This window comes from Pristiophorus japonicus, chromosome 18 (genome assembly GCF_044704955.1).
Source record: "Pristiophorus japonicus isolate sPriJap1 chromosome 18, sPriJap1.hap1, whole genome shotgun sequence".
Classification (NCBI taxonomy): Eukaryota; Metazoa; Chordata; class Chondrichthyes; family Pristiophoridae; genus Pristiophorus; species Pristiophorus japonicus.
The window spans coordinates 46114605-46135714 of NC_091994.1; the positions used below are offsets into that span (position 1 = coordinate 46114605).

A 21110-nucleotide genomic window follows, 5' to 3' on the forward strand; every position below is an offset into this window, starting at 1 on the left:
TTGTCGGAGTAGGAGTGTCGAAGTGGGAGTGCGTGTGTCGGAGTGGGAGTGCGTATGTCGGAGTGGGAGTGCGTGTGTCGGAATGGGAGTGCGTGTGTCTGGGTGGGATTGTGTGTGTCGGAGTGCGTGTGTCGGAGTGGGAGTGCGTGTGTCGGAGTGGCAGTGTGTGTGAGTGGGAGCGCGTGTATCTGGGTGGGGCTGCGTGTGTCGGAGTGGGAGTGTGTGTGTCGGAGTGGGAGTGTGTGTGTCGGAGTGGGAGCACGGGTGTCGGAGTGGGAGTTTCGGCGTGGGAGCGCGTGTGTCTGAGTGGGAGTCCTTGTGTCAGATTGGGGGCGCGTGTTTCAGAGTGCGTGTGTCTGGGTGGGAGTGCGTGTGTCTTTGTGGGAGTGCGTGTGTCACAGTGGGCACGCGTGTATCGGAGTGGGAGCGCTTGTGTCGGTATGGGAGTGCTTGTGTCGGAGTGGGGACGCGTGTTTCGGAGTGGGAGCGCATGTGTCAGTCGCATGTGTCGGAGTGGGAGGGCGCGTGTCGGAGTGGCGGCGCGTGTGTCAGAGTGGGGGCGCGTGTGTCGGAGTGGGAGCGCGTGTGTCTGAGTGGGAGCGCGTGTGTCTGGGTGGGAGTGCATGTCTCGGAGTGGCAGTGCCTATGTCGGAGTGGGAGTGCATGTGTCGGAGTGAGAGCGCGTGTGTCAGAGTGGGAGTGCATGTGTCTGGGTGGGGGTGCGTGTGTCGGAGTGCACGTGTCGGAGTGAGTGTGCATGTGTCAGATCTGGGAGCGCATGTGTCGGAGTGGGAGCGCCTGTCTCAGAGTGGGAACGCGTTTGTCGAAGTGGGAGCGTGTTTGTCGGAGTGGGAACAAGTGTGGCTGAGTGCTTGTGTCTGAGTGGGAACGCCTGTGTCTGGGTGGGAGTGCGTGTGTCGAAGTGGGAGTGCATTTGTCGGAGTAGGAGTGTCGAAGTGGGAGTGCGTCTGTCGGAGTGGGAGTGCGTATGTCGGAGTGGGAGTGCGTGTGTCGGAGTGGGAGTGCGTGTGTCAGAGTGGGAGTGTGTGTGAGTGGGAGCGCATGTATCTGGGTGGGGCTGCGTGTGTCGGAGTGGGAGTGTGTGTGTTGGAGTGGGAGTGTGTGTGTCGTAGTGGGAGCACGGGTGTCAGAGTGGGAGTTTCGGCGTGGGAGCGCGTGTGTCTGAGTGGGAGTCCTTGTGTCAGATTGGGGGTGCGTGTTTCGGAGTGCGTGTGTCTGGGTGGGAGTGCGTGTGTCAGATTGGGGGCGCGTGTTTCGGAGTGCGTGTGTCTGGGTGGGAGTGCGTGTGTCAGATTGGGGGCGCGTGTTTCGGAGTGCGTGTGTCTGGGTGGAAGTGCGTGTGTCTTTGTGGGAGTGCGTGTGTCACAGTGGGCACGCGTGTATCGGAGTGGGAGCGCTTGTGTTGGTGTGGGAATGCTTGTGTCGGAGTGGGGGCGCGTGTTTTGGAGTGGGAGCGCATGTGTCAGTCTGCATGTGTCGGAGTGGCGGCGCGTGTGTCAGAATGGGGATGTGTGTTTCGGAGTGGGAGCGCGTGTGTCTGAGTGGGAGTGCGTGTGTCGGAGTGGGGGCGCTTGTGTCGGAGTGGGAGCGCTTGTGTCGGGAGTGGGAGTGCGTGTGTCGGGAGTGGGAGTGCGTTTGTCGGAGTGGGAGTGCATGTGTCGGAGTGGGAGTGCGTATGTCTGAGTGGGGGTGAGTGGGAGCGCATGTGTCTGGGTGGGACTGCGTGTGTCGGAGTGGGTTTGTGTGTGTCGGAGTGGGAGTGCGTGTGTTGGAATGGGAGTGAGTGGGAGTGCGTTTGTCGGAGTGGGAGTGAGTGGGTGCGCGTGTGTCGGAGTGGGAGCGCATGTCTCGGAGTGGGAATGCGTTTGTCGAAGTGGGAGCGTGTTTGTCGGAGTGGGAACAAGTGTGGCTGTGTGCTTGTGTCAGGGTGGGAACGCGTGTGTCAGGGTGGGATTGCGTGTGTCGAAGTGCGAGTGCATTTGTCGGAGTAGGAGTGTCGGAGTGGGAGTGCGTGTGTCGGAGTGGGAGTGCGTATGTCGGAGTGGGAGTGCGTGTGTCGGAGTGGGAGTGCGTGTGTCTGGGTGGGATTGTGTGTGTCAGAGTGCGTGTGTCAGAGCGGGAGTGCGTGTGTCGGACTGGGAGTGTGTGTGAGTGGGAGCGCGTGTATCTGGGTGGGGCTGCGTGTGTCGGAGTGGGAGTGCGTGTGCTGGAGTGGGAGTGTGTGTGTCGGAGTTGGAGCACGGGTGTCGGAGTGGGAGTTTCGGCGTGGGAGCGCGTGTGTCTGAGTGGGAGTCCTTGTGTCAGATTGGGGGTGCATGTTTCCGAGTGCGTGTGTCTGGGTGGGAGGTGCGTGTGTCAGATTGGGGGCGCGTTTTTCGGAGTGCGTGTGTCTGGGTGGGAGTGCGTGTGTCGCAGTGGGCACGCGTGTATCGGAGTGGGAGCGCTTGTGTCGGTGTGGGAATGCTTGTGTCGGAGTGGGGGCGCGTGTTTTGGAGTGGGAGCGCATGTGTCAGTCTGCATGTGTCGGAGTGGCGGCGCGTGTGTCAGAGTGGGGGTGTGTGTTTCGGAGTGGGAGCACGTGTGTCTGAGTGGGAGTGCGTGTGTCGGAGTAGGGGCACTTGTGTCGGAGTGGGAGCGCTTGTGTCGGAGTGGGAGTGCGTGTGTCGGGAGTGGGAGTGCATGTGTCGGAGTGGGAGTGCGTATGTCTGGGTGGGATTGTGTGTGTCAGAGTGCGTGTGTCGGAGCGGGAGTGCGTGTGTCGGAGTGGGAGTGTGTGTGAGTGGGAGCGCGTGTATCTGGGTGGGGCTGCGTGTGTTGGAGTGGGAGTGTGTGTGTTGGAGTGGGAGTGTGTGTGTCGGAGTGGGAGCACATGTGTCGGAGTGCGTGTGTCGGAGTTGGAGTGCGTGTGTCAGAGTGTGAGCGCGTGTGTCGGTGTGGGAGCGCATGTTTCGGAGTGGGAACGCGTGTGTCTGAGTGGGAGTGCGTGTGTCGGATTGGGGGCGCGTGTTTCAGAGTGCGTGTGTCGGATTGGGAGCACGTGTGTCTGGGTGGGAGTGTGTGTCTTGGAGTGGTGACGCATGTGTCGGAGTGGGAGCACGTGTGTCGGAGTGCGTGTGTCGGAGTTGGAGTGCGTGTGTCGGAGTGGGAGCGTGTGTGTCGTTGTGGGAGCGCGTGTGTCGGTGTCGGAGTGCGTGTGTCGGAGTGGGAGTGCGTGTGTTGGAGTGGGACCGCGTGTGTCGGAGTGGGAGCGCGTGTGTCTGGGTGGGAGTGTGTGTCTCAGAGTGCGTGTGTCGGAGTAAGAGTGCGCGTGTCTGGGTGGGAGTGTGTGTGTCAGAGTGCGTGTGTCGGAGTGAGAGTGCGTGTTTCTGGGTGGCAGTGCGTGTGTCGGAGTGGGAGTGCGTGTGTATGGGTGGGAGTGTGTGTGTCGGAGTGCGTGTGTCAAAGTGGGAGCGCGTGTGTCTCGGTGGGAGTCCGTGTGTCGGAGTGGAATTGTGTGTTTCTGGGTGGGAGTGCGTGTGTCGGAGTGACAGTGTCTGAGTGGGAGTGCATGTTTCAGAGTGGGAATGTGTGTGTCTGGGTGGGAGTGCGTGTGTCTGGGTGGGAGTGCGTGTGTCGGAGTGGGAGTGCGTGTGTCGGAGTGGGAGTGCGTGTGTCTGGTTGGAAGTTAGTGTGTCGGAGTGCGTGTGTCGGAATGGGAGTGCGTGTTTCTGGGTGGGAGTGCGTGTGTCGGAGTGCATGTGTTGGATTGGGGGCACGTGTGTCAGAGTGGGAGTGCGTGTGTCGGAGTGGGAGTGCGTGTGTCTGGGTGGGAGTGCGTGTGTCTGGGTGGGAGTGCGTGTGTCGGAGTGGGAGTGCGTGTGTCGGAGTGGGAGTGCGTGTGTCTGGTTGGAAGTTAGTGTGTCGGAGTGCGTGTGTCGGAATGGGAGTGCGTGTTTCTGGGTGGGAGTGCGTGTGTCGGAGTGCGTATGTCGGAGTGGGAGTACGTGTGTCGGGAGTGGGAGTGCGCGTGTCTGATTGGAAGTTAATGTGTCGGAGTGCGTGTGTCAGATTGGGAGTGTATGTGTCGGACTGGGAGTGCGTGTCTCGGAGTGAGAGTGCGTTTGTCGGAGTGGGAGCGCATGTGTCGGAGTGGGAGCACGTGTGTCCGTGTGGGAGCGCGTGTATCTGAGTGGAAGAGCTTGTGTCGGAGTGGGAGAGCTTGTGTCGGAGTGGGAGCGCGTGTGTCGGAGTGGGGGCGCGTGTGTCGGAGTGGGGGCATGTGTGTCGGAGTGGGAGTGCGTGTGTTGGAGTAGGAGCGCATGTCTCAGAGTGGGAGCGCGTGTGTCTCGGTGGGAGTCCGTGTGTCGGAGTGGAATTGTGTGTTTCTGGGTGGGAGTGCGTGTGTCGGAGTGACAGTGTCTGAGTGGGAGTGCATGTTTCAGAGTGGGAATGTGTGTGTCTGGGTGGGAGTGCGTGTGTCTGGGTGGGAGTGCGTGTGTCGGAGTGGGAGTGCGTGTGTCGGAGTGGGAGTGCGTGTGTCTGGTTGGAAGTTAGTGTGTCGGAGTGCGTGTGTCGGAATGGGAGTGCGTGTTTCTGGGTGGGAGTGCGTGTGTCGGAGTGCATGTGTTGGATTGGGGGCACGTGTGTCAGAGTGGGAGTGCGTGTGTCGGAGTGGGAGTGCGTGTGTCTGGGTGGGAGTGCGTGTGTCTGGGTGGGAGTGCGTGTGTCGGAGTGGGAGTGCGTGTGTCGGAGTGGGAGTGCGTGTGTCTGGTTGGAAGTTAGTGTGTCGGAGTGCGTGTGTCGGAATGGGAGTGCGTGTTTCTGGGTGGGAGTGCGTGTGTCGGAGTGCGTATGTCGGAGTGGGAGTACGTGTGTCGGAGTGGGAGTGCGCGTGTCTGATTGGAAGTTAATGTGTCGGAGTGCGTGTGTCAGATTGGGAGTGTATGTGTCGGACTGGGAGTGCGTGTCTCGGAGTGAGAGTGCGTTTGTCGGAGTGGGAGCGCATGTGTCGGAGTGGGAGCACGTGTGTCCGTGTGGGAGCGCGTGTATCTGAGTGGAAGAGCTTGTGTCGGAGTGGGAGAGCTTGTGTCGGAGTGGGAGCGCGTGTGTCGGAGTGGGGGCGCGTGTGTCGGAGTGGGGGCATGTGTGTCGGAGTGGGAGTGCGTGTGTTGGAGTAGGAGCGCATGTCTCAGAGTGGGAGCGCGTGTGTCGGAGTGGGAACGCGTGTGGCTGAGTGCGTGTGTCGGAGTGGGAGCGCGTGTGTCAGAGTGGGAGCTCATGTGCCGGTGTGGGAGCGCATGTGTCAGAGTGTGTGTGTCAGGGTGGGAGCGCATGTGTCTGGGTTTGAGTGCGTGTGTCGGAGTGGGAGTGCATATGTCTGGGTTTAAGTGTCTGTCGGAGTGCGTGTGTTGGAGTGGGAGCGTGTGTCTCAGAGTGGGAGCGCGTGTCTCGGAGTGGGAGTGTGTTTGTCGGAATGGGAGCGCGTGTGTCGGAGTGCATGTGTCGGAGTGGGAACGCTTGTGGCTGAGTGCGTGTGTCGGAGTGGGAGCGCATGTGTCTGGGTGGGAGTGTGTATGTCGGAGTTGGAGTGCGTGTGTCTGGGTGGGAGTGTGTGTGTCGGAGTTGGAGTGCGTGTGTCTGGGTGGGAGCACATGTGACGGAGTGGGGGTGCGTGAGTGGGAGTGAGTGGGAGCGCATGTGTCTGGGTGGGACTGCGTGTGTTTGAGTGGGTGTGCGTGTGTCGGAATGAGAGTGCCTGTGTCAGAGTGGGAGCGCGTGTGTCGGAGTGGGAGCGCGTGTGTCGGAGTTAGAGAGAGCTTGTATCGGAGTGGGGACGTGTGTGACCGTGTGCATGTGTCAGAGTAGGAGCGCGTGTGTCGGAGTGGGGGCGCGTGTGTCGGAGTGGGAGCGCATGTCGGAGTGCGTGTGTCGGAGAGGGAGTGCGTGTGTCGGATGTGGGAGCGCGTGTGTCGGTGTCGGGGTGCGTGTGTCGGAGTGGGAGCATGTGTGTCTGGGTGGGAGTGCGTGTGTCGGAGTGAGAGTGCATGTGTCGGAGTGGGAGCGCATGTGTCGGAGTGGGAGCCCGTGTGTCGGAGTTGGAGTGCGTGTGTCGGAGTGAGAGTGCATATATCTGAGTGGGAGCGCACGTGTCTGGGTGGGAGTGTGTGTGTTGGAGTTGGAGTGCGCGTGTCTGGGTGGGAGTGCGTGTGTCGGAAGTTGGAGTGCGTGTGTCTGGGTGGGAGCACATGTGTCGGAGTGGGGGCGCGTGTGTCGGAGTGGGATCGCGTGTGTTGATTGGGGGCGCGTGTTTCGGAGTGCATGTGTCTGATTAGGAGCACGTGTGTCTGGTTGGGAGTCCGTGTGTTGGAGTGGCGGCGTGTGTGTCGGATTGGGAGCGCGTGTGTCGGAGCGTGTGTGTCGGAGTGAGAGTGCGTGAGTGGGAGTGAGTGGGAGCGCGTGTGTCTGGTTGGGACTGCGTGTGTCGGAATGGGAGCGCTTGTGTCGGAGTGGGAGCGCGTGTGTCGGAGTGGGAGCACGTGTGTCGGAGTGAGAGAGCTTGTATCGGAGTGGGGAAGTGTGTGTCGGAGTGGGGTCACGTGTGACAGTGTGCATGTGTCGGAGTGGGAGCACGTGTGTCGGAGTGGGGGCGCGTGTGTCGGAGTGGGAGCGCGTGTCGGAGTGCGTGTGTCGGAGAGGGAGTGCGTATGTCGGATGTGGGAGCGCGTGTGTCGGTGTCAGGGTGCATGTGTCGGAGTGGGAGCACGTGTGTCTGGGTGGGAGTGCGTGTGTCGGAGTGAAAGTGCATATATCTGAGTTGGAGCGCATGTGTCTGAGCGCGTGTGTCGGAGTGGGAGCGCGTGTGTCTGAACGCGTGTGTCGGTGTGGGAGCGCGTGTGTCTGAGTGGAAGAGCATGTATCGGAGTGGGAGAGCTCGTGTCGGAGTGGGATTGCGTGTGTCGGAGTGGGAGCACGTGTGTCGGAGTGGGAGCGCGTGTGTCTGAACGCGTGTGTCGGAGTGGGAGGGCGTGTGTCTGAATGCGTGTGTCTGAGTAGAAGAGCGTGTGTCGGAGTGGGAGCGCGTGTGTCGGAGTGGGAGCGCGTGTGTCGGAGTGGGAGCGCGTGCGTCGGAGTGGGGGCGCATGTGTTGGAGTGGGAGCGCGTGTGTCAGTGTGCATTTGTCGGAGTAGGAGCACGTGTGTCGGAGTGGGGGCGTGTGTGTCGGAGTAGGGGCACGTGTGTCGGAGTGCGTTTGTCGAAATGGGAGCGCGTGTGTCCGAGCACATGTGTTAGAGTGGGAGCGCTTGTGTCGGAGTGGGAGAGCTTGTGTCGGAGTGGGAGCGCGTGTGTCGGAGTGGGAGCGCGTGTGTCGGAGTGGGAGCGTGTGCGTCGGAGTGGGAGCGCATGTCTCGAAGTGGGAACGCATATGGTTGAGTGCGTGTGTCGGAGTGGGAGCGCGTGTGTCGGAGTGGGGGTGCGTGTGTTGGATTGGGGGCACGTGTGTCGGAGTGGGAGTGCGTGTGTCTGGGTGGGAGCGTATGTGTCGGAGTGCGTGTGTCGAAATGGGAGCGCGTGTGTCCGAACACGTGTGTTGGAGTGGGAGCGCGTGTGTCGGAGTGGGAGCATGTGTGTCGGAGTGGGAGCGCATGTGTCGGAGTGGGAGTGCGTGTGTCAGAGTGGGAGTGCGTGTTTCTGGGTGTCAGTGCGTGTGTCGGGAGTGGGAGTGCGTCTGTCTGGGTGGGGGTGCATGTGTCGGAGTGGGAGCACGTGTGTCGGAGTGGGAGCGCGTGTCTCAGAGTGGGACCGCGTGTCTCGGAGTGGGAACGTGTGTGGCTGAGTGCGTGAGTTGGAATGGGAGCGCGTGTGCTTGGGTGGGAGTGCGTGTGTCGGAGTGGGAGTGAGTGGGACCGCGTGTGTCTGGGTGGAACTGCGTGTGACTGAGTGGGAGTGTGTGTCTCAGAGTGGGAGTGCATGTGTCGGAATGGGAGCACGTGTGTCGGCGTAGGAGCGCGTGTGTCGGAGTGGAAGCGCGGGTGTCGGGGCGCGTGTGTCAGAGTGGGAGTGTGTGTGTCAGAGTGCGTGTGTCGGAGTGGGAGTGCGTGTGTCGGAGTGGGAGTGCATGTTTCTGGGTGGCAGTGCGTGTCTGAGCGCGTGTCGGAGTGGGAGCGCATGTCTCAGAGTGGGAGCGCATGTGTCGGAGTGGGGTTGCGTGTGTCAGTGTGCATTTGTCGGAGTGGGAGTACGTGCGTCGTATGTGGGAATGCTTGTGTCGGAGTGGGGGCGCGTGTGTCAGTGTGCATTTGTCGGAGTGGGAGCGCGTGTGTCGGAGTGGGGGCGCGTGTGTCAGTGTGCATTTGTTGGAGTGGGAGCGCGTGTGTCGGAGTGGGGGCGCGTGTGTCAGTGTGCATTTGTCGGAGTGGGAGTTCGTGTGTCGATGTGGGAGTGCATGTGTCAGAGTGGAAGTGCATGTGCCTGTGTGGGAGTGCGTGTGTCGGAGTGGGGATGCGTGTGTCTGAGTAGGAGCACGTGTGTCGGAGTGGGAGCATGTGTGTCTGGGTGGGAGTGTGTGTGTCAGAGTGCGTGTGTCGGAGTGGAAGTGCATGTTTCGGAGTGGGATTGCATGTTTTGGAGTGGGAGTGCGTGTGTCGGAGAGGGAGTGCTTGTATCTGGGTGGGAGTGCGTGTGTTGGAATGCGTGTGTCGGAGTGCGTGTGTCGGAGTGGGAGCATGTGTGTCGGAGTGGGAGTGCGTGTGTCGGAGTGGGAGTGCGTGTGTCGGAGTGGGAGTGCGTGTGTCGGAGTGGGAGTGCGTGTATCTGGGTGGGAGTGCGTGTGTCGGAGTGCGTGTGTCGGAGTGGGAGCGCGTGTGTCGGAGTGGGAGCGCATGTCTCAGAGTGGGAGCGCATGTCTCGGAGTGGGAACGCGTGTGGCTGAGTGCGTGTGTCGGAGTGGGAGCGCGTGTGTCTGGGTGGGAGCGCGTGTGTCTGAGTGCGTGTGTCTGGGTGGGTGTGCGTGTGTCTGGGTGGGAGTGCGTGTGCCTGGGTGGGAGTGCATGTGTCGGAGTGGGAGTGAGTGGGACCTCGTGTGTCTGGGTGGGACTATGTGTGTCTGAGTGGGAGTGTGTGTGTCGGAGTGGGAGTGCGTGTGTCGGAATGGGAGCACGTGTGTCGGCGTAGGAGCGCGTGTGTTGGAGTGGGAGTGAGTGGGTGGGAGTGCAAGTGTCTGGGTGGGAGTGTGTATGTCTGGATGGGAGTGCGTATGTCAGAGTGGGAGCGCAGGTGTTGGAGTGCGTGTGTCAGAATGGGAGTGTGTGTGTCTGGGTGGGGGTACGTATGTCTCGGTGGGAGTGCATATGTCTGGGTGGGACTGCGTATGTCGGAGTGGGAGCGCGGGTGTCGGAGTGCGTGTGTCTGGGTGGGAGTGCATGTGTCTGGGTGGGAGTGTGTGTGTTGGAGTGCATGTGTCGGAGTGGGAGTGCATGTTTCGGAGTGGGAGTGCGTGTGTCGGAGTGGGAGTGCATGTTTCGGCGTGCGTGTGTCGGGGTGGGAGCGCATGTGTCTGGGTTTGAGTGCGTGTGTCGGAGTGGGAGTGCGTATGTCTGGGTTTGAGTGTGTGTTGGAGTGCGTGTGTCGGAGTGGAAGCGCGTGTCTCGGAGTGGGAGCGCGTGTCTCAGAGTGGGAGCGCGTGTCTCGGAGTGGGAGTGCATTTGTCGGAATGGGAGCGCGTGTGTCGGAGCGCATGTGTCGGAGTGGGAACACATGTGTCTGGGTGGGAGTGTGTGTGTCGGAGTTGGAGTGCTTGTGTCTGGGTGGGAGTGTGTGTGTCGGAGTTGGAGTGCGTGTGTCTGGGTGGGAGTGCGTGTGTCGGAAGCTGGAGTGCGTGTGTCTGGGTGGGAGCACATGTGTCGGAGTGGGGGTGCGTGTGTCGGAGTGGGATCGCGTGTGTCGATTGGGGGCGCGTGTTTCGGAGTGCGTGTGTCGGATTAGGAGCACGTGTGTTTGGTATGGAGTGCATGTGTTGGAGTGGTGGCGTGTGTGTCGGAGTGGGAGCTCGTGTGTCGGAGCGCGTGTGTCGGAGTGGGAGTGCGTGAGTACTAGCGCGTGTGTTTGGGTGGGACTGCGTGTGTCTGAGTGGGAGTGTGTGTGTCGGAATGGGAGCGCGTGTGTCGGAGTGGGAGCGCTTGTGTCGGAGTGGGAGCACGTGTGTCGGAGTGCGTGTGTCGGAGAGGGAGTGCGTGTGTCGGATGTGGGAGCGCGTGTGTCGGTGTCGGGGTGCGTGTGTCGGAGTGCGAGCGCGAGTGTCTGGGTGGGAGTGCGTGTGTCGGAGTGAGAGTGCATATATCTGAGTGGGAACGTATGTGTCTGAGCGCTTGTGTCGGAGTGGGAGCGCGTGTGTCTGAACGCGTGCGTCAGAGTGGGAGTGCGTGTGTCACAGTGGAAGCGCGTGTGTCGGAGTGGGAGCGCGTGTGTTGGTGTCAGAGTGCGTGTATCTGAGTGGGAGCGCGTGTGTCTGAGTGCGTGTGTCGGATGTGGGAGCGCGTGTTTTGGAGTGCGTGTGTCGGAGTGGGAGCACGTGTGTCGGAGTGGGCGTGTGTGTGTCGGAGTGCGTATGTCGGAGTGGAAGTGCGTGTGTCAGAGTGCTTGTGTCGGAGTGGGAGCACGTGTGTCAGAGTGGGAGTGTGTGTGTCGGAGTGCGTGTGTCAGAGTGGGAGTGCGTGTGTCTGAGTGGGAGTGCGTGTGTCTGAGTGGGAGTGTGTGTGTCGGCGTGGGCTCTCCTTGTGGTGCCTGTGTTCTGTTGTGCATCTTGAAGGGCTTTATGTCCTTCGAGCCTGTTCCAAGCAAAGCCACCACTGATGCCTTGAAACTCTTTTTTTATCCTCTATTCTTTTTGTTTTTTGTCTCTTTCTCTTGCCTTCCTCCTGTTGTTCAGTGGGAGACTGACGACACTGCGGAATATGTGAGTAAAGTGCCTGATTCTTGCTTGTGTTTTTCTGTCCCTGCAGATTTCCATCCCTTGATTTTCAGAAACGCGACAAATATTTGTGTACAGAATCTGCATGGCATGATACCTTTTTGTTTGCCGTGTTTTGTTTTGTTTTTGCGTTTTGTTAATGATGTTTAAGCACGGCGTTCTCAAAGTTTAGATTCTCCGGTCGCGAGATCCCTTCCCCCACCCCCCCTCCCCCGCCCCCTGCCAGTGTCGCTCTGTACTTCCTGTACAGATGTGCCAGATGTGGAGGGATGATCAGCTGACCATGCAGGCCTGGTACCATGTCTCCAACTGGCGCTGTGCCCAGTGGCCTGGCCAAGATGGGTCTCTGGGGAAAGGAGCTGAAGTCTGAATGCCAGCCAAAGCTGGCGCCTGAAGCACGAAGACATTTCTGCAGAATCCGAGGATCAATATTCGGATGTGCCCTGCCGTGACTTCTGGGATAGTGTCATTGCAAAAGGTTTCCGCTTCCCAGTTTTTATTTGCACCTTTTATTTTTCTTTGTTTGAAGGCATTCATTTTGTACACGGGACTATTTAAATGCTTTGAATTTCACCAATTTAGAATTCCTGATTACCTTCTCATTCAAGCATAATGTGTTTCCAATGGTAGGAGATGGTCATCGCTGGGCTGCAGCCAGAAACGACGTATTCCATCACCGTGGCAGCCTACACTACAAAGGGCGATGGTGTTCGCAGCAAGTCAAAGCTCGTGGTCACCAAAGGTTCAGGTCAGTCTCCTGCCAGAGTCATTGCCTCCTCGACCCGCTGCACTTAATGCAGCAGAGGGCAGCACAGCTCAGTTCCTCTTCCATTTAACATCTTTTCCACCCTTTGCCCCTTCTCCTGCTTTCCTCGCCCAAGTGACGAGGTGTGATGTGAGCCTCGCCTGCTCGTGTCATCAAGCTGTTCTCCCACAGAGGGAATTCTCAGCCTCAACAGACGTCTTGTACATGCACACTTTTGACAGGGGTCACGAGACAGCATTCAGGAGCAAAAAACTCCCGATCACAGGGGCGATGAGACCGATTGCCGTGTCCCTAACATCATTCCAGGCGACAGCAGCTAACTCAACACTGACTGCATTTGAACCTGGGCTCGTGCCCGGAGTGGCTGAGCCACTCCCTGCTTTAATCGGTGAACGTATTCTATTCACTAACTTACATCGGAAATCTTTACTGTGAAAGGCAGTTCTGCAATTGTCTCAATAGTTGGTGTTAAACAGGATTGTTGAATGCCCTGCAAGGAAAATTGAAGTTAAGGTGTTGAATCCAAGATAAATTGGGATGGATATCACTGAGGCTTTTGAGTCCAGGAGAGGGAGGGAGGGAGGGGTATCACTGTGGCTTTGAATCCCGGGGAAAGATGGAAAACACTGAGGCCTCATGTCCGAGAGAGGGAGGGAAGGAGGGAGGGAGGGAGAGGTATCACTGTGGCTTTGAATCCCGGGGAAAGATGGAAAACACTGAGGCCTCATGTCCGAGAGAGGGAGGGAAGGAGGGAGGGAGGGAGGGGTATCACTGTGGCTTTGAATCCCGGGGAAAGATGGAAAACACTGAGGCCTCATGTCCGAGAGAGGGAGGGAAGGAGGGAGGGAGGGAGGGGTATCACTGTGGCTTTGAGTCCAAGAGGTGAATATCAATTAACCACTCGAGATTGATTTCTGTATTTGTTAACAAAACTTTTGCTACTAAGAAAGTGCCTTATTACTGTCTCATGGCAGGTTCTATTTTCTTGTTACCATTTCTCTGTGGTGGTGGGGGATGGGGTGGTGAGGTGGACAGGGGACACTTGCCCTGCTTCTAAAGAAGGGATATATTCTCGTTAATATTTCTTGGGGGAATGTATTGCCTGTAACTGTTTTTGCTGTGGGGAGCGGGTGTTAGTCCTCTGTTTCCGGATTCAGACGGGGAGCTGTTAGCATGTAGCTGTTTCTGGAAGGGAGACGAGTGCCTTGTTATTATTAATGTTGGTAGGAGATCATTATTGCATTGATCCACAGTCGTTAAACTGTGAAGGTGTTTGGGGGTGTGTGTGTGTGTTTGTGTGTGTGCACGCGCGGAGGGGAAATATTTTGATTGGTTTATGTTGCGTTTGCTGCCGATGGAATCAGCCGTACTACAGGACTGACAGTTGGGCAGTTGCACGGGTGCAGGACGCAAGTGAGCAATAAATCCCAATGTTTTATACAGCTATAAAAGAGGGACTCTGCCACACAGCCTGCGAATATTCCACAGAGACCATCTGTCCCACTTCCTACAGAGCAGACTGCTCTCCTCAGTACAGTCGGGAAGCGCAGGCATGGGAGGTTGCACTCAGTGAGTGTGACTCGATCCGTTGGGAATTGTTGGGTGTTAATTAAAGGAACATTAGCCCAGAAATTATAGTCAGGGATAGTAGGTGATGGATGCCTAATGCGTTGGTATGACGTTCATCTGTTCAGTTATTTTAATGGAGGTGCTAATCCAGTTAAAATAAACAGATTAAAATACCAGGTTGAAGAATTTTATACCAACTCATCAAACAGTCATCAGTTAGTACTGCCAGCAGTAATTTCTTGCTGACGGACCTTATCCCACCTGCTGTGGGAACAGTGTTGGCTACTAACTGGCATGGAGCCAAATAACTGGGATCACTTCAAGCCGTCAGCCCTCCAGCAAGTAGCTGAAATACTTTTCCTCACAATTTGCTGATGTTTTCATCCATAACCTACACCCCCGCCTCCCCCCCCCCCCCCCCCCCCGATGCGTGCAGACTACCATGTGCGACGGTGAGATCCCAGGTAGGGCGGTGGATTAACTAAATGGAATTGGCACTATTTCTGCACACTACAAACTGATTTAACAAAAGTCACCTTTTCTGCAGCGTTTGGCAAATACTGACGTGTGGATTTCACACGTGTGACAGTATCTCTAAATAATAATCGCAGGGAGACACGAGGCAGCAGGTGAGATGGAGCGGGTTCAATAACAAACTGTCAAGGCAAAGCTCGGCAACCTGCTGCGTAAATATTGGCAGGGCACCTGTTGCTATTTGCAGCCTGCAGCCTGTTTTAAAGGGGGGCCTGTAATCTGCGATTCCAGTCATATTGTGGCACCCTGTGTGGTGCTAATGGGATTGTTCTTTTCCTCTGGAGCCAAAGCACTTCCAGCATAGAATTACACAGAGTTAGTTTCGAGCCCAGAATGCTCGACACCGGTGTTTATACTCCACCCGGGCCTCCCCCACCCTACTTCACCCTGCAAGAAAAGAGAGAGAAGCGATGAGACAGAAAATGACGAGGAGGAAGGCAGACCCCAGGGGCTGCATTTTGCACTTTTTGGATTTCGGGCCATTAGTCACAGCAGGGCGTTAAACTTAGCGCCTGAAAATAGTTTGCATCTCCGACTGCAAGTTTCAGCGAAATTGTAAGTTGGAGGAGTGTTGGCGTTAAGTCAGGCGTTCCACAACGGACTCTGTGCACCCGAGCTGAAACTTGCGGTGGTAAAGAAGTTTCATTGTTGTTTAGTGTCCTGCAACATCACGTTGTATATTGTATGGTTTTATTTCGGTGGGGGGAGTTTTTGTGACTTTGTTGCAGTAAAATTTATGACTCATAATTTGCCATTGGTGTCTTGTGCATCATCTCAACGTTCACTGGAGATGTGCCTTTATGGGGGCGCATAGCGTGTCCAGTATTAGTTCCATTCCTCAGTTTCCTCCATTTAGGAGCCGGCCCATTACAAGCTGGTGACATGCGAATGTTGGTCCGGCAGCATCTCCACGCTGCCTCCCCCGTGGCTGGGGGGCTATCCAATAGGGGCATCGCCAGGCTCCTCTTCGCCAATCTCCTCCTCCTCCTCCTCCTGAGGTGGCCCTGCAATCCCCACTGGCAATGCCTGGTCCCCTCTTGATGGCCAAGTTGTGCAACATACAGCACACCACAGTGACCTCAGATACCTGTTGAGGGGAGTATTGAAGGCTGCCTCCAGAGCGGTCCAGGCATCGGTCTGCCTGGAGGAGACGGCATATCTCTGTCAGCACTTCCTTTCGGCAGCGCAGCCTTCTCACACACTGCTCCTCAGAGAGCTGGAGGTCTGAGCATTGGTGCCTGTAAACCCGCGGGGGGGTAAGCCCTCCTCCCCGGACATCTTCGGCCTCTCCTCATCCGTGGGCCGACATGGCCAAGAGCCCTTCTTCTAGCTTGACACCACCTGGCAATGCGCTGGGGAACTAGTAATGCCCCCATTAAATTCTCTCGATGAAGTTGTAAGGGCACTGTAATGGCAGATAAAAGTGAAGTTTGCAAGTTGGAGTTTCACACAGCATTATTGCACAACCGTTGTAGTCAATATGACCTGAGATGTAGGGTCCTCATCCCTGCATTTAAAAATGCTGCCAATACCCGCCTGCCGCACCCTGGGACCGCCTGGTTTTTACAGGCGTTTCCTGGGCGGGCGTTAAATGAGGCGTTAAGTCTGAAAGTTCCGGCGTTGCACAATGATTGACGTCAACATTATGCTAAAATCAGAGGGCGGGCAGTAGGTTTTTGCGCTGGCGCAAACCAATAGCCGAATCTTTCAGCTCATTTGCGCCTTGGTTAGCATCCCGGCGGGGTGTTAAATGTTGTTTTTGGGCATTATGCCGGGCGTCCAGGATTTACCGCCCGAAAATCTAGCCCTCGGTACCTTACCCGTGAATCACATAAAAATAAATACTTGCATTTATATAACAGCTTTCACGACCAATGAACGTCCCACTTTACAGCCAATGAAGTAGTTTTGGAGTGTAGTCACTGTTGTAATGTGGGAAAGGCGGCAGCTAATTTGCACACAGCAAGCTCCCACAAATAGCAGTGTGATAATGACCAGATTATCTGATTTTATGATGTTGGTTGAGGGATAAATATTGGCCAGGACACCGGGGATAACTCCCCTGCTCTTCTTCGAAATAGTGCCATGGGATCTTTTACGTCCACTTGAGAGAGCAGATGGGGCCTCGGTTTAACGTCTCATCCGAAAGATGGCACCTCCGACAGTGCAGCACTTCCTCAGTACTCAAGTCCCTGGAGTAGGACTTGAACCCACAATCTTCTGACCCAGAGGCGAGAGTGTTACATGCTCAAAAAAAAATCATATTTATTGAACATTAAGAACATTTATAACATGGTGATCATTCCATGGTATCATACAAATCATTCCGCCCCTCTGCACAGCCGTTCCTCTAACACATTAACATTAAAACCTGAAGTTTAATTTGTCTCCTGTAACATTTAATAATCTATTGTACTTTACAAATTGATTATAAAATACTATCTTTAAATTATTTTCTGAATAAAATATCCACAGAGCCTTACAATGATCTTTTAGCTTATATTTAAAATACTCTTTTAGGTTTATTCCCCTCCCCTTAAAAAACAGAGCATTCCTTCTTTGCACAATCACAAATCTCGCCAAACTGAACATTAAATTAATTGCCGCTCCGCTAAACTTGGGCAGACTCTCCTGCAATCCCCATCTCAAAATTGAATCCCACAGGATTCCCATTCTTGTTCTTCGGTCTGCACCCAGCAAGGAAACCTCACATAACTGTCGAACATAGTATTTAAAATCCTTTAACTGCAGACATAACACCAGCAAATGGGACAGAGTCTCATCCCACGTCCCACACACTGAGCAGGTTGCCACCTCTACTTGCCCAATCTTACAAAAGACCATCATGGTAAAAATCCGGTTATGAGCCAATTTGAAATCCAGTTCAATCCACTCTGAATATTTAAAATTTGCCCACACTCTCTTCCAAATCCTGAAGAAGTCCAGCTATGGGTATATATTCTGCCAAAACTCCTGACCAGCAGGTGTCTTAAATCTCCATTCTCTAAATACCCCATAAAAATCTCGAGTGTTACAGTTGTCAAATTGGACCAACTCCTCCCCTTTTCTCCAGCATAAAGCTTGGAAAAGCGGGACGCATTATACCTCCTTTGGAGATTTGCGTATTAATTTCTTCCATCCAATCCTGTGGCATTGCCCTCACAATCTTCTCATACATGATCATAATTGCTTTTTCCTCTACCTCCTGATCCTCCTCCCAAACCATGTCCCTCACTACCGCTTCCGACAACCAACCTGGAACTATCTCATATAATACATCTTTCACATATATAATACCAGCTTTTATAAAAACTTGATTAAATAATACTTCTCCTTCAATGTTGATCCACCTATTCAAAAATAAGGACTGTTCTAAAAATTCCTCAGCACCTTTGGTCATAAACTGCACACTTTAAAAAAAATTGGGCCCAAGTGTCTACAACTCCCTTATAAAACCTAGGGAGAGGTTTAACTGATTTCAAAAACATATTGTTGTATTCCATATAAAATATTCCCTGTCCTCCTATCCCATTTAATTAAAAAAAATGCTGCAAACAACTCTTCCAAAAACTGGTATTTGACTTCTGAAGAAATCTCTTCACTTATTTAATTCTAAAGGATTTTTTCTTCAACTCAATATCTGGGAAATTGAGTCCTCCATGATTTAACTGTCCAATGATGGTAGTGTAAGCAACCAAGGCTGGTTTCCCTTCCCATAAAAACTTTACACAAGTCTCTTGGATAGACTTTCCGGCCTACTCAGGGATATCCTCCACCGCCAATAAGTACCATCATTTAGATAGCAGGAGAGCTGCCACCACTGTCGCTCTTCCTTGCACTTTCAACCATCTTCTTTCCCATCTTCTCAATCTTTTTAATTTTCATTACCTTCGGTTTCCAATTTAGTCGATCCATTTCATCCCTATCTTTCTTGCACTCCATATGCACCCCCAGAGCTTCTAAAACCTCCACCACCTTTCCCCCAACCACTCCCCCCTACTCCTTCCCACAACCAGGCATTGGGACTTACTATCATTTACTCTGGCTCCTGAAGCTCTACAATACTCCTCCACTACTCCCATAGCTTTCCTCACTGACTCCCCATCTCTCAACGTTAAGGTCGTGTCATCTGCGTATTGGTGTATCACCGACACCTGCCCGGAACTGGGAACCGCAATCCCGACCACGCCTTGTTCCTTTCGCATCATGTAACCTAATGGTTCTACTACCAATGTGTACAACAATGGGGACAGGGGACAACCCTGTCTCACTGATCTCTGTATTGGAAAATACTTGGATAAAAAACCATTACATTTAACACAGCTAAATGTGTTTGAATAAAAAATCCTTATTCACTCAATGAAATTTTCCCCAAAACGAAATGCTTCCAAAACCATCAATAAAAACTCATGAGAGACTCTATCAAAGGCTTTCTCTTGATCCACCTTTAGCACATAAACCTACCTCCAACTCTCTTCCATGAGTTCTATCGCATCTCGGATTGAGACCACAGAGTCAGCGATGACCCGGCCTATCACTCCATAGGACTGAGAGGGCGAAACTATCTGTGGCATCACCTCCTTCATACAATTTGCCATAACCCTCGCCAAGATCTTATAATCCACATTTAATAATGTGATGGGCCTCCAATTGTTCAGATCCCTTCTATCCCCCTTATTTTTATAAGCTAAGCTTATGATACCTTTCCTCATAGATGGGGTCAGGCTCCCCTCAGTTATACTCCTTAAAAACCTCTAAGACCAATGGACTTTCAATCTCTAAAAATTCTTTATAAAGTTCTGCATTTAGTCCGTTGGACCCTGGGCTTTTCACCCCTTCATTCCACTTATTGCTTATTTCCCCTAATCCTACTTCTTTGTCACACATGCTTCTCTCATCCTCCTTTAAACCCTCTTTAATAAAAGCACTAACCTTCTCCATCACCAATTTGGAAATGTCTTCTTTTGTATATAACTCTTGATAAAAGCTACTAGCCGCCTCCATAATCTCCCCACTTTCATTAATGATCTTTTCCCCAACCTTCAACTCTCCCATTAATGATAACCCTTGTCGCAACTTCTCTTCCTCTAGAAAATATCTAGTGCATCTTTCTCCCTCCAATACATCTTTAGCCTTTGCATGGAGAATTGCCCCATTGCATTTTTCAGCTTGCAATAATTCCCACTCTTCCTTTAAAACCTTCCACTTAGTCTCTGCTCCCTTGTCCCCTCCATCAACTGCTTTACAGATATCCGTAAACCTTTTCCTCTTGACGCCAGTTAGCTGTTGCTCTTTCTTTCCCATAACGTACCGAAAAAACTTTTACTTCATATTTGAAATTGTTCCACTAAACTCTTTTTTCTTTCAAGAATAAAGGTTCCTTCCAAGCATTCTTTATTATATTTAAAATCCCTTCTTTAAAAGCAATTTATTTCAGGTACTGATTGTTTAAAATCCACACCCCTGGACCGATCTTAACTCTGCTGTTCCTAATTTTAAGAACCAAAGCCGAGTGGTCACTAAAAAATAATGTGATGGGCCTTCATCTCAGAACTAAACCTTTCCCACTTTAACACAAAATCTGTTTTAAAACATAACTCACACAACCTCTTCTGGAGAATTCCCTTTTTATCGGGTTCCGATCCTTCCATAAGTCTCTCAAATTTAAATTTGTCATTTTTACAATCATCTCTCTGGAGTTATCATCCTTAAAGGTAATGTCCATCTGAGATTAAAAAAATACATTAAAATCCCCCACTATACAACCGTTTTCTGTCTCTGCCACTTCTGTGAATAACCACCGAAAAAACTCACGACGCTTGCAATGGTCATTCGGTGCATAGATATTAAAGAGATCACAATTCAGTTCATCCATTTGCACCTTTCGCTGTAAAAATCTCCCCTCAGTGTCCTTGTCCGCCAATGCAACGTTCTCTTTTATGGACAAATTCACTAAAACAGCCACCCCTCTACGGTTATTATTTGTGCAACTTGCAAACACTTCTCCCTTCCAAACCTTCCGAACTCTTTCTAGGATATCCTCATCCCAAAAGTTTTCTTGCAGACACAACAGGTCCGTGCCTTTAAAACACTGCAACAACTGCTACAATTGCTTCTCCTCCCTCAGTCCGTTCACATTAATCGAGACCAATGTAATCATGGCTCCTAATAAAAGAAGTGCCCTATCATTTAATCTCCGGCCCTTCCCTCCTCTCATGTCCTTCCCAACCTTTTGGGCAGCTGCTGCTTTCTCCTGCAGCCTCCGGCTCTTTTTCATCTCCTGTTTGAACCTTCCCTGCAGTTTCAGCTTCTTCTTTACATTAAATTTAGGCCACGGAACTGCCCCTTCTCCCTCCTTCTGCTCCTCACTCCCCTTCCACATGATGGCCTCTACCATGTCTCCTTACTCCTCTGACTCTTCACTCTCGAGCTCTTCTGTAATCTCCTGTCCCTGTACCCCGTCAGATAGAGTCTCCCTTAGAGAGTCCTCCTACTAACCTGGTTTCTCCAACAGTACCGCTCCCTTCGGCCTCACCTCCACCGCTGACCCTTGCTCCCCGTTTCTTCTCTCTCTGGGACAATGACGCGTCTTCACCTATCTTGCTCTCTTTTGGCGTCTTTGTCTCTCATCCTGCTGCCCCTTTAAGGCTCCTGTCTCTTGCACCCTCTCCTGCTCTTGCCCCCTCCTGCTCCCCAAGATGTACAACTCCCCATCTCTCTTTGGAAGCTTACCACGCACCCGCCTCTGCTCCCCCCACGGACACCTGAAAGCGAGCCATATTATGGCTCGACTCTCCCTGACCTGTGATGTCCTCCGCTAACTTTGTCCTTTTCCACTATACTTGGTGTATTTTCCACCATCTCCATCCTGTTTTCTGCTGCGCAATTTTCTGCCTCTTCTTGCACTCTTTCCTCAATCCGTTCGCCGGCTGTGTCCTCCACCTGCTCCGCTCCTCTGGCCACTCCACTCACACCTCCTGCTCCTTCTCCCATCTCCTCGTCACTCAAGGAGCTTCCTACTGCCTCTCACTCACAGCGGGTGGGGCCTTTGTGACAAGCCGCACAGCTCTCTGCCTTGCAGTTCTGAGTGATGTGTCCAGACTTGCCACAGTTATAACAGTACAGGTCTGGACAGCTTCTTACTAGATGGTCGTGTCCAAGACAGTAATAGCAAACCTTCACCTGGTTATCATGCAGTACCCGGAATACTGCACTCCTTTAATTGTCTCGAATTTAATGCTGTAGGGTAATGACTTCACCCCCTCTGGGAACCGC

The 21110-nt window shown here is 53.8% G+C and overlaps 1 protein-coding gene across 18 annotated transcripts in view; it reads left to right on the top strand.

Moving 5' to 3' along the window:
* Positions 1–21110, top strand: part of LOC139228683 (receptor-type tyrosine-protein phosphatase S-like) — a 592821-nt gene that overhangs the window by 417551 nt on the left and 154160 nt on the right. For 9 of the 18 annotated variants that reach the window (XM_070859939.1, XM_070859924.1, XM_070859930.1 and 6 more), the window contains 2 exons: positions 10925–10951; positions 11597–11714. The exons of 4 other annotated variants lie outside the window; for them this stretch is intronic. In XM_070859939.1, the coding sequence (XP_070716040.1) occupies positions 10925–10951; positions 11597–11714 (145 nt within the window). The remainder of the gene's footprint in view (positions 1–10924; positions 10952–11596; positions 11715–21110) is intronic. 5 more of the 18 variants (XM_070859928.1, XM_070859942.1, XM_070859929.1 and 2 more) reach the window with 1 other exon arrangement.